General features: G+C 43.4%; 1 protein-coding gene and 1 pseudogene across 1 annotated transcript in view; both read left to right on the top strand.

The window, feature by feature from the left end:
• Window positions 1-13,412, top strand: part of stoml2 (stomatin (EPB72)-like 2) — a 53,247-nt gene that overhangs the window by 22,655 nt on the left and 17,180 nt on the right. The window contains exons 2-3 of the mRNA XM_070862508.1: window positions 4,149-4,301; window positions 13,231-13,330. Of these exons, the coding sequence (XP_070718609.1) occupies window positions 4,149-4,301; window positions 13,231-13,330 (253 nt within the window). The remainder of the gene's footprint in view (window positions 1-4,148; window positions 4,302-13,230; window positions 13,331-13,412) is intronic.
• LOC139251714 (U2 spliceosomal RNA) lies at window positions 9,368-9,635 on the top strand (annotated as a pseudogene).

Genomic DNA, 13,412 nt, shown 5'->3' with positions numbered 1-13,412 from the left:
CGATCGTGCCAAAGCCATGGAGAGAGTGCAAAAGAGATTCACTAAAGTATGAGGGATGGGGAGGAGGGTCTTTAATTATGAGGAGAAAATAGAGAAACCGGGGTTCTTTTGTATAAAGGCTGAGTCATTTTGATCAGATCAATGGAGAAAATATTTCCACTGGTCGGTGAATTGGTAACTTGATGGCATATTTTGTGGCATAACTTCAGGATTACCAAAAGAATGAAGGGAAAAGTCAGGAAAATTTTGTTTTACACAGAGGGTTCTTGGGACGTAGAATGCAGAAACAGCAATGGAAGCAGAAATTATAACAGCTTTTAAAAGGAAGTGGATAAATACTTGAAAAAATAAAAACTTAAAAGGCTTGTGGGGAGAGGGCAGGCAATACTAAAGTGTAGACGTGTTTCAGAGGGCTCGCTCAGACATATTGGGCTGAATGGCTTCCTTGTGTGCTGTGATTTTATGATAAATTACTATGGATGATATCAGCAGGAAAACATTTAATGTGTTTGTGCAATATTGCTCCGGCCGCTATTATAACGTAAATGTTGCCCCATTTACTTTTAATGGGTTAATGACCCTGCTATAATAATAAAGTAATGTAATATAGACGGACTAAGTATTCACCTGCTGTTACTGGCAACAGAAATGTTTAGGCTATTTTATCTCAATATGTGATAGTTTGTAAATTGTAAGTGAAGTTACAACAAAATTGATAAATCAACTGGAAATTTTAGTACTTGGGTAAATTGTAATCAATTAGTATGACTAGTGGAAGAGTTCAATGTAATATTTTTTTTAATATAATCTTGCTCTAGATCTGTATAGCAATATTTAAACCTTCTGACTTGAGGTAGCCTCGTAATTACAGTGCTTGTTCCTTGTCGTCTTAGACTGGGCAGTTGGGGTGGAAGAGAGGAAAACTCACTTGCCAAAAGATCTCTTTAAGCTGCCCCCAGTTCTTTGTGCCTCCTGCTGGATCAGCAGAGTGGCAGCACTGAATTCAGCATCCAGACAGATTGTGTTGATGTGGATTAGGGAGGAGCGTCATAGAAGGAAAAAACTGTTATTTTGAGATAGGAGCATTACTAGCAACAGTGAGTTACCAGACTTCCAGTTTAGCTATGTATGGCTCAGTGGGTAGCACTCTCGCCTCTGAGTCAGAACGTTGTGGGTTCAAGTCCCACTCCAGGGACTTGAGCACAAAAAAATCTAGGCTGACACTCCAGTGCAATGCTGAGGCAGTGCTGCACTGTCGGAGATGCTGTCTTTCAGATGAGACATTAAACTGAGGCCATGTCTGCTCTCTCAAGTGGATGTAAGAGATCTCATGGCACTACAGGGTATTTCAAAGAAGAGCATGGGAATATACCCGGTGTCCTGGTCAATATTTATTCCTCAATCAACATTAAAAAAAGATGATCTGATCATTATCACATTTCTGTTTGTGGGAGCTTGCTTGTGTGCAAATTGGTGACCACGTATCCTACATTAGAACAGTGACTACACTCCAAAAGTACTTCATTGGCTGTAAAGTGCTTTGAGATGTCTGGTGGTCATGAAAGGCACTATATAAATCCAAGTCTTTCTTTCATAAATTTTCACCAGTGATTTTTTTTTCGGTAGTTTTTATTGTGTAAAATAAATGAGATAAGCAATTACTAGGAGTTTTGTGGAATATTGCATGCTTTGTGCAAATGTTTGACGGTTTCTTAATTTCAGTCACTTTTTTGAGTCAGCTGCGAAATGACAGCCAGGTCCTTTCCTATGTGAGGATGTGAAAATCAATATAAAAATCACCAACAGATGCCCAGTTACTGGCCAGCATTGGCAGAGGCCACAGATACTAAAATGCTCAGCTTTGTCTGTCTGCGCTTTGGCAGTTCCCCACCAGTAGAAGGAAATAAATCTGGTTCCAGAATTTTATCATGGCCACAAAATGTGTTCACGTCATTTAAAAAGAAAAGAAGCAGATTGTTTTATCATCCTGGCTGTAGGACAGCAAGAAAGTATAGGCTGTAAGTACAGTATAGAAAACCTAGAAAATAGGTGCAGGAGTAGGCCATTCGGCCCTTCGAGCCTGCACCACCATTTAATAAGATCATGGCTGACCAAGCTCTGATGCACAGACCTAGTGCGCACACATGATCCTACTATCCATAGATCGCAGTGTGGGCTGGCACATGCTGCCCCTGGGCCCTCGCCTCTTCTGGACCCCGAACCCTCACCTCTCCTCCTGGGCCCCGATCACGACCCTCCTGGGCCCCGATCTCTCACTGCTCCTCCGCCTCGATCAAAAGTGGAGCAGTCAGAAACAGGACATCAATTAGTCTCCTCTTATCTTGGAGACATCAAATATCAACACTGTTATTTGAAATATCAAAATATTTAAAACTCCAGACTAGTTGAAGGGTTATTAACATCAACAGAAACAAACGCCAACTAACAGAATGAACACAGTTCAGTAGAATGTGAATAACAGCAGCAATAACAGCAGAATCCAAACCCTGCAATCACTTGTGAACTCGCTGGTGTGCCAGCAAGTTGGATGACCAAGTGAATCCATTCCCACACTCAGAGCAGGTGAACAGTCTCTCCCCAGTGTGAAACATAGAAACATAGAAAATAGGTGCAGGAGTAGGCCATTCGGCCCTTCGAGCCTGCACCACCATTTAATAAGATCATGGCTGATCATTTATCTCAGTACCCCTTTCCTGCTTTCTCTCCATACCGCTTGATCCCTTTAGCCATAAGAGCCATATCTAATTCCCTCTTGAATATATCCAATGAACTGGCATCAACAACTCTCTGCGGTAGGGAATTCCACAGGTTAACAACTCTCTGAGTGATGAAGTTTCTCCTCATCTCAGTCCTAAATGGCTTACCCGCTATCCTTAGACTGTGTCCCCTGGTTCTGGACTTCCCCAACATCGGGAACATTCTTCCTGCATCTAACCTGTCCAGTCCCATCAGAATTTTATGTTTCTATGAGTTCCCCTCTCATCCTTCTAAACTCCAGTGAATAAAGGCCCAGTCGATCCAGTCTCTCCTCATAGGTAATATTACTGAGAAAAATAACTTCTAAAGCTCTGATGAGTTGTGATAGTGCCACATTGATGATTCTAAATATGATTTCATAAAAATGTTGCTTTAATGTCTTGTGTTATAACTGCCTTTTACAAGTTGTTAATTTGATGACACTGGTGCCTTGGAACATTGTATTTTGTAATGCATACAGAAGATAAAATGTGAGTTAGAGAGAAGAAAAGTTGATCATAGTTTCCATCTGTGGAAAGTGCGCTTTTGTGTACTGCAGCTGAGGAAATGTTTGGGCTTGCTGTGGTAAACTCCAGAGTAAGTACACTGTTGATGTACCAAAACCAGGCTTGCAGGTGAAGAATGATCACTTCAGCAAGGTATTCAAGGCCTGAACGGCCTACCTCAGCATGAGTTGCAACTGAAAGGAGAGAATGGAAATTGAAGGGGGCGGGCGGGGGGCGGGGGGGTGGGTGATATTATTGTATCTTGTTTTTTATATTTCATTTGTTTTGGAAAGTTTTTTTGGTTTATTTTATGGTATAGGAAGGGAATAATACTATTGTATAAAGTGTCTTTCCAAATTACCATCAACAATTGATCAGAAGAAGCAAACAACTTTGAATTTGGCAGAACTGTTCCCTTCAGTACCCTGATGGTTTGCCAAATAAGGATACTATGTATTGAAGTACTAATCCATACAGATCAGAAAGGTCTCGAGTCCAAGTCATAACCCCAACTGAATTTGTTGGTTTCAACCAATGCAGTAGTTGTAATGCTGCAAATTGGCTTCAGCAACACTGGAAAAATCAGCGAGGTTCCCTGATCCTGATTATTGTACAGTGACCCCTGATATTTGTACATGTGTATAAATATCAGTTAACAATAAAATCAGCTTGGCTGCTGTGGAGGCCCCACAGTCAAATAAAATGTTTGCCAACACACTGTTCAGGATCGTATCAGAAGAATGGCCACTTAGGCGAGGTAATGAAGGGATTATAGATGCTCACTGTGGTCTATTGCTGCTTGAGTTGGTGTGTTTAGAACAAAATTAGGGAGAAGTCTTGTTTTATGTGACTGTTGCTCATTTTCTATTTTAATTTTTACTCCAGCATTCTCGGAGAGGAATACCACAGGCGTGGTTAGTAACAACACAACACCGATGGGCATCGAGCCTACCCATGAACACACTTGTGCTGTTTGTCCCACAGCAGGAAGCATGGGTGGTAGAACGAATGGGTCGTTTTCACAGAATACTAGATCCAGTAAGTAGTACCATTTATTGATTAAAGCTGATAATGTAAAGAGGGTGTTTCACTATCATGGGCCTTATAAATTATTATGATTAACTCTTAATATCGGCTTTTTTATTGTCTTTCTAGTTTAGTTTTGAAAATAGTTATTAACTGAAAGCATTTCAATGATCATATAATGTTAAATGTATCTGTTAACGAAGTGCCTTCAGTCATGGCAATTGCTCCAAGTCACTTGCCTCAATTTAGGTGATGTAGGTTAAAGGCCCGTTTGTTAGAGGTGCTTGGGTTGTCGTGTGCTCCTTCTGCTGTTTGCGCTTGGTCTCCACTTGCACCCGCTGAAGAGACTCAAGTTGTTCGGCGCCTTCCCGGATTCTTCTCTTCTGCTTTGAGCGGTCTTGGGCCAGGGATTCCCAGGTGTCGGTTGGGATGTTTCATTTTTCAAGGAGACTTTGGGGCTGTCCTTCAAGCGTTTCCTCTGCCCACCTTGGGTTCGCTTGCCGTGTCGGAGCTCCAAGTGGAGCACTTGTTTTGGAAGCCTCGTATCGGGCATGTGGACGATGTGACCCGTCCATTGGAGCTGATCGAGCGTGGGCAATGCTTCGATGCTGCGGATGTTTGCCTCAGTGGTTTGTAACAGACATGATACTTTGGAGCTCCCTGTCCCTAGAAGACACAGTATCAGCTGGGCACTGCCGCACACTGAGCCGCAAATCAGCTTTCCATGGGCAGCTTCTAAACTATTCCAACCTACTGGCCAATATTACAGAGAATGGGATGTTAAAAAAACACCCATCACTATTTTTTACTATGCAGAAAGCCTGGGAGGGACAGAGATTCTTAATGATGTGAGGCAAAAATGTATGTATTTGTTAACTATTATTAAATATTTGTTAACATTGTTTTCCGATAGGGCTGCAGGAATACTTTGAACAGAAATTACTTCCCCTAGACTTCCTAAAATATTATGAGCCCTATTTAATAGCTTCCATTTCTTGGCGATCTGCATTTGACGATTAGTTTGTTGTAAGATTTGAGACATGGGTAAGATTTTTTTTAAATTATTATAAATTAACTCTCATGATGACTCACAAGCATTGAGCTCACTTTTGAGTTATGGTTATTTTTGTGTTTTGAATTTGAGTCATCTCCTGTGAATCTACCATGTGTTCTGATTATGGCATGAGTCAGGGAAATAGAATTATAAGAATTGGGCTAAATTGATTGCTTTAAATGTGGACTGGCTGCTGATTGCGGCCTGTTCTGTAACATCACTGTAAGCTGTTCTCTCTCGAGTGCTGTTTGTTCTATATTATACAATGATTGACATGAGTGAAAATAACTTGACCTTCAAAACATCTTTGTTTCTTAGGGCCCAATTTTGGCCATGACTTGCTCCAATTTTTTTGGAGTAAGTTGGTTTTTCTGGCGTAAGTTTAAAAAATGCCATTTTCCCCAATAAACTTGCTCCAGAGTAACTCAGTTAGGTACGATTTATTTTAGTTGAGTTTTTTTTTCAAAAGGAGGCGTTCCCAGCCAGTTTTGGCCATTTATGCCAATTTGGCCAGCTCAAAACTTACTCCAAATCGACTGAGGTCAGCGTATGTGGCCAGCTCTGGAAAAACATTGCGGGCAGTTAAGAATTCGTCGAGGATTAGTACATTTAAAGCACCAAGACTTACAAAGCACTAAACAAAGCCCAAAAATAAGCATTCAATAACACATAAAAAATACAAGGAAGCTGAGAGGATCTGCACCAAGACTTACAAAGCACTAAACAAAGGCCAAAAAGCAATAAGCAATAGATAGAGAACTGGTTGGCAGACAGGAAGCAGAGAGTCGGGATTAACGGGTCCTTTTCAGAATGGCAGGCAGTGACGAGTGGAGTGCTGCAGGGCTCAGTGCTGGGACCCCAGCTCTTTACAATATACATCAATGATTTAGATGATGGAATTGAGTGTAATATTTCCAAGTTTGCAGATGACACTAAACTGGGTGGCGGTGTGAGCTGTGAGGAGGACGCTAAGAGGCTGCAGGGTGACTTGGACAGGTTAGATGAGTGGGCAAATACATGGCAGATGCAGTATAATGTGGATAAATGTGAGGTTATCCACTTTGGGGGCAAAAACACGGGCAGAATATTATCTGAATGGCGGCAGATTAGGAAAAGGGGAGGTGCAGCGAGACCTGGGTGTCATGATTTATCAGTTATTGAAGGTTGGCTTGCAGGTACAGCAGGCGGTAAAGAAGGCAAATGGTATGTTGGCCTTCATAGTAAGGGGATTTGAGCATCGGAGCTGGGAAGTCTTACTGCAGTTGTACAGGGCCTTGGTGAGGCCCCACCTGGAATATTGTGTTCAGTTTTGGTCTCCTAATCTGAGGAAGGACGTTCTTGCTATTGAGGGAGTGCAGCGGAGGTTCACCAGACTGATTCCTGGGATGGCAGGACTGACGTATGAGGAGAGACTGGATCGACTGGGCTTGTATTCACTGGAGTTCAGAAGGATGAGAGGGGATCTCATAGAAACATATAAAATTCTGACGGGACTGGACAGGTTAGATGCAGGAAGAATGTTCCCGATGTTGGGGAAGTCCAGAACCAGGGGACACAGTCTTAGGATAAGGGGTAAGCCATTTAGGACTGAGATGAGGAGGAACTTCTTTACTCAGAGTTGTTAACCAATGGAATTCCCTACCGCAGAGAGTTGTTGATGCCAGTTCATTGGATATATTCAAGAGGGAGTTAGATATGTCCCTTGCGGCTAAAGCGATCAAGCGGTATGGAGAGAAAGCAGGAAAGGGGTACTGAAGGAATGATCAGCCATGATCTTATTGAATGGTGGTGCAGGCTCGAAGGGCCGGGTGGCCTACTCCTGCACCTATTTTCGATGTTTCTATGTTAACAAATAAAAAATAGAAGGAAGCTGAGGACCTGCACCAAGACTTACATCATCATCGTAGGCAGTCCCTCAAAGCGAGGATGATTTGCTTCCACGCCAAAAAGGGATGAATTCACAGGTGTTTCCATGAAGGACCTAATATTCCAGATCCCGAACTATATCATGGAAGATGCCTGTGCTTGGAGTTTTTAAATGTGTGGTGGCCGTTGCACACCAGCCACCACACGGGCTTGACAGAGCTAGGTGTTAGATCTCTTAATTTTCAATGAAATGCGAACTCCGGTTGTAGTTTTAACATAACTTTTATTCTGGTAGCTGCAACAAGCTCTTGGCTTTAAGCCAGGCCTTTGTCCTACTGAGACCACATGGCCAAAATGGCTGTTCATATACCTGATCAGTTTACAGAAAAGAACGCGCCTTCTTTGACCTTATTAGCTCAATTAATATACTGTTAACCTTTAATTGGCTCGCTACCAAAGGTCCTGAGATGTCAGGTTGATTGATGACTTAATGCAACATGCTCCCACTCACGTAGCAGCTCTGACTTGGGGTCTGTGAATTCTCACAGCCTGTCTGAATGCAGCCTGTTTGAATTCTCTATCACTAAGTCTTGGTCCAGTGGCAAGGATTACCCAAGACTAACTGGAGACCAGCTCTGCTGCACAGACTGAGTGCGCACACATATCGCAGTGTGGGCTGACCCATGCTGCCCCTGGGCCCTCGCCTCTTCTGGGCCTCAGATTCACGCCTTTCCTGGGCCCCAGGTGGTCACTTCCCTCTACGGACTCTTGCCGCTCCTTCGCCCCTTAGCTATGCCTGCCCGCACTGCAGTTAGCGACCTGGCTTTGTAGCCATCACCCTCCTGCAGCAGCACGCGCTGCTCCCTGCTCCCTGTAATGGCCCCGGCCTGCTGATGGTCTTGCAGGCCGGGACCGTGCTGATTTCCGGGCCAGGCCGCCGCAAGTTGGAGGGACCAAGATTTACAAAGCACAAAACATAATAAGCAATCAATCAATTACAAATAAAAAATAAAAGTCCTAACTTTATGGCAGAAACAATTTTTTTTAAGTTCCCCCCCCAACTGTTAGTACCGCCCCCCCCTCCCCCCGCATCTAAACTCTCCTCACTAAACAAAGCACAACCACCAATAAATAAATAAATAAAACTCAAGTCCTACCTCGGCCCGGGAAGTCAGTGGGCTGGCCGGCCGGTGCGGGAGTCCACTCGGCCGGGGATGGGGCTGCGAGCATCGGGTCCTGCTCACAGCCCGCAGGATACGCTGGGTGAGCAAGGAGCATGTACGCAGCCTCCACTGCGCATGCGCGCAGCTGCTGGCAGTGTTTTCTGTGCTGCGCTGTTGCTTCACCCCCCCACACTGCACTAGCTACGCCACGCTGGGACACGGGAGACTTGGCAGAGCGGGCAGGATGGGGCCACTTTTTATCGGCGCCGCTTCCAGCGCACAAAGTCGGCGCATTTAGGGTAAATGAGCCGAAGAAAGGGATTGGGGAAAATTGGGCCCTTACTCCCTTAACTTGACTACAGGAGGCGCACTGCCTCTCTTTGCATTGCCAGGCTGTGGTCTTTGTCAGGGTTTATAAAAAGATGCTTATCTTAAGTAAGGCTCAAAGACCTTCCTTCTAATAAGTGAAATCTTTCTCTCATGTTTTGGTACAGTGGGTGCTTCTCTGCCTGCGTTGTCTGCTGCATTTAGTAACCCTTTCTTACCATGTCACCTGTTAACTTTTCTCATTAGCAAGTGCTTACTTCCTAAGCTGCTGGTTCTGTAAGGTTTAGTCTCAGTTCAAAAGTTCAGTGGGCACTAGCTTAGAATTGCTGTACACTTGTAGTTATTTTAATATGTTACAATTTAACAAACAAAGACTAAAAACTAACATTATTGCAATATAAAGACAAATCAACAGTGGTATTATATGCAAATTAGACTGATTAAATATTTCCTTACATCACCTGTTATGTGGAATACATGGGAACGAACAACGTGAAGAACAGTTTGTATTTACATAAATGCCTTTAACATACAACATGCCCCATTTTACAGAGATTGAATTTGTTGGGGGACAGGGAGCCAGTGTAGGTCAATGAGGACAAGAGTGTGGGAGGGGATGCAGGCAGCTGCTTTTTGAACATGTTGGATTTTATGGAGGGTGAATATTCAAAACTTCTCGGCCTTTTGGCTAAGATCATGCGTAACTGACCTGACAGAGGAGTAACCATGACTAGAAAGTGGTTCTCCCTGGATCAGGAAGGTGGTTCTCCTATGCTTTTTGGAAATAGGAGGTGGGTGGGGGGCTATGCTTTTTGGAAATAGGAGGTGGGTGCGGGGCTTGCCCCGTCCACCTCCATGGAGCTGGGTGGGGGACGCCCCATCCAACTCCATGCACGAACCTGGTATTGCAGTACTTCCAGGAACGGTGCAGCTTTGGCTCTAGGCCTTTTGGCTAAGAGCAAAATCATTGGCGCAGAGTGATCTTTGTTTGGGCGCAAGGTGACCTTTGGCGTTTATGATCTGACAAGTTGATCTGACAAAGAATTGGAAAGATTGGCAACGAATAAAATATTAAAAAAAACAAGTGGAACCCTGAATTTGAAGGTGACAAAAATGTGGATACGATTTCAGCAGTGGTGCAAAAGTAAAAATAAGATGACATATGAAAGTAGGAATTGGTGGACTAAAAATGACCAAGGACGACCTAGTTCAACATTTACCAACCTGGCAGTGGCATGATACAACAATAATGGAGTTGTTGGCTAATCATGATAATCATTCTCTATCAGTCTACAACAAATTCAAACATGAGGGAAGGAATACGCTCAGTGATGGAGTGGATATAGAGTATGTAGTTCAGCGTAGGATCAAACCAGACACTGGGATTACACGCAGTGTTGTTTAACGTAAACAAGTGGCTGAGGAAAGGAATCATCATAACTTTTATTTATATAGCGCCTTTAACATAGTAAAACATCCCAAGACACTTCACAACACAAGACAAAACAGATAAATTTGACAACAAGCGACAAAAGAAGAAATTAAGGCAGATAGATGACTTAAAGCTTGGTTAAAGCTGGGAGATCTAGTGTCGTAGAAACATAGAAACATAGAAAATAGGTGCAGGAGTAGGCCATTCAATCCTTCGAGCCTGCACCACCATTCAATATGATCATGGCTGATCATGTAACTTCAGTACCCCACTCTTGCCTTCACTCGATATCCCCTAATCCCTTTAGCGGTAAGGGCCACACCTAACTCCCTTTTGAATATATCCAACGAACTGGACTCAACAACTTTCTGTGGTACAGAATTCCACAGGTACACAATTCTCTGGGTGAAAAAGTTTCTCCTCATCTCGGTCCTATATGCCTTACCCCTTATCCTTAGACTGTGACCCCTGGTTCTGGACTTCCCCAACATCGGGAACATTCTTCCTGCATCTAACCTGTCCAATCCCTTAAGAATTGTATATGCTTCTATGAGATCCCCTCTCATTCTTCTAAATTCCAGTGAATATAAGCCTAGTCGATCCAGTCTTTCTTCATATGTCAGTCCTGCCATCTGGGAATCAGTCTGGCTGCACTCCCTCAATAGCAAGAATGCCCTTCCTCAGATTAGAAGACCAAAACTGTACACATTATTCAAGGGGTGGCCTCACCAAGGCCCTGTACAGCTGCAGTATGACCTCCCTGTTCCTATAATCAAATCCTCTAGCTATGAAGGCCAACATGCCATTTGCCTCCTTCACTGCCTGCTGTACCTGCATGCCAAACTTCAATGACTGATGTACCATGACACCCAGGTCTCGTTGCACCTCCCCTTTTCCTAATCTGTCACCATTCAGATATTCTGACTTCCCCAACATCGGGAACATGCTTCCTGCATCTAACCTGTCCAGTCCCATCAGTATTTTATGTTTCTATGAGATCCCCTCCCATTCTTCTAAATTCCAGTGAATTCAGGCCCAGTTGATCCAGTCTCTCCTCATATGTCAGTCCTGCCATCCCGGGAATCAGTCTGGTGAACCTTCGCTGCACTCCTTCAATAGCAAGAACTGAACACAGTATTCCAGGTGAGGCCTCATCAAGGCCCTGTACAACTGCAGTAAGACCTCCCTGCTCCTATACTCAAATCTCCGAGCTATGAAGGCCAACATGCCATTTGCTGCCTTCACCGCCTGCTGTACCTGCATGCCAACTTTCAATGACTGATGTACCATGACACCCAGGTCTCGTTGCACCTCCCCTTTTCCTAATATGCCATTCAGATAATATTCTGCCTTCGTATTTTTGCCACCAAAGTGGATAACCTCACATTTATCCACATTATACTCATCTGCCATGCATTTGCCCACTCACCTAACCTGTCCAAGTCACTCTGCAGCCTCTTAGCATCCTCCTCGCAGCTCACACCACCACCCAGCTTAGTGTCATCTGCAAACTTGGAGATATTCCACTCAATTTCTTCATCTAACTCATTGATGTATATTGTAAATAGCTGGGGTCCCATCACTGAGCCCTGCGGCACCCCACTAGTCACTGCCTACCATTCTGAAAAAGACCCGTTTATCCCGACTCTCTGCTTCCTGTCTGCCAACCAGTTCTCTATCCACATCAATACATTACCCCCAATACCATGTGCTTTAATTTTGCACACCAATCCCTTGTCTGGGACCTTGTCTGGGCCTTTTGAAAGTCCAAATACACCACATCTGCTGGTTCTCCCCTGTCCATTCTGCTAGTTACATCCTCAAAAAATTCTAGAAGATTTGTCAAGCATGATTTCCCTTTCATTTAATCCATACTGACTTGGACCGATCCTGTCACTGCTTTCCAAATGCACTGTTATTTCATCTTTAGTAATTGATTCCAACATTTTCCCCACCACTGATGTCAGGCTAACTGGTCTATAATTACCCGTTTTCTCTCTCCCTCTTTTTTTAAAAAGTGGTGTTACGTTAGCTACCTTCCAGTCAGGAACTGATCCAGAGTCGATAGACTGCTGGAAAATGATCACCAATGCATCCACTATTTCTGGAGCCACTTCTTTAAGTACTGTGGGATGCAGACTATCATGCCCTGGGGTTTTATTGGCCTTCAATCCCATCAGTTTCCCTAACACAATTTCCTGACCAATAAGGATTTCCTTCAGTTCCTCCTTCTTCCTAGACCCTCTGTCCCCTAGTATTTCCGGAAGGTTATTTGTGTCTTCCTTCGTGAAGATAGAACCAAAGTATTTGTTCAATTGGTCTGCCATTTCTTTGTTCCCCATTATAAATTCACCTGAATCTGACTGCAAGGGACCTACATTTGTCTTCACTAATCTTTTTCTCTTCACATATCTATAGAAGCTTTTGCAGTCAGTTTTTATGTTCCCAGCAAGCTTCTTCTCATACTCTATTTTTTCCATCTCTGCTGATGTGGGACTAAGCACAACTGATCTTGCAAAAAGCCAGCACAGGCACGATGGGCCGAATAGCCTCCTTCTTTAAGTTTCTGTGATTTTATTATTGAGATGCTGACCCCATGCCTACAGGTGATGTCGCCAAGGGGCAGCATAGAATAAAAATAAGGAATAGAAGGGACCATGGATAGATTCTTGAGGGACTCTGTAGATGATAGAGCAGAGGGACAGGAAGAAAGAGAGGAGCTATTGCTCGAATTGTGCTGGGTTCATCCAGTCAGATAGGAATTGAACTATGCAAGGGCAATCCCTCAGAGCTGGATATCTGAGGAGAGCCAATAAAGAACAATGGAATGGTCAAATGGAGAGTTTGAGGAGGGCAAGGAGAGGCCAAACATCAGAGTCACAGATAGAATCATAGAAATTTACAGCACAGAAGGAGGCCATTCGGCCTATGATGTAATTGGTTCTGTGTAATACAGTTTCAGATATAATCTTCAAATTTGTTTAATTAGCTGTTACTGTGCACTAAATTTTTCTTTCTCTCATCCCTGGGGTCTTTATAACATTCAAAGCCACATATTGCATACCTTTTTCTCAAATTAATTTTTTTGTCTTTACACAGGGCTTGAATTTCTTGATTCCAATTGTAGATCGGATAAGATATGTACAGAGTTTAAAGGAAATTGTTATTGATATTCCAGAGCAATCTGCTGTGTCATTAGGTAAGTACTATAATAAGTTATCATCATGTGCTTGTGATAAACTTTCTGCAATATATAGAACATGCAGCATTCACATAGCATG

This window comes from Pristiophorus japonicus, chromosome 2 (assembly GCF_044704955.1).
Source record: "Pristiophorus japonicus isolate sPriJap1 chromosome 2, sPriJap1.hap1, whole genome shotgun sequence".
NCBI lineage: Eukaryota > Metazoa > Chordata > Chondrichthyes > Pristiophoridae > Pristiophorus > Pristiophorus japonicus.
This window is presented reverse-complemented; position numbering and strand designations above follow the sequence as displayed.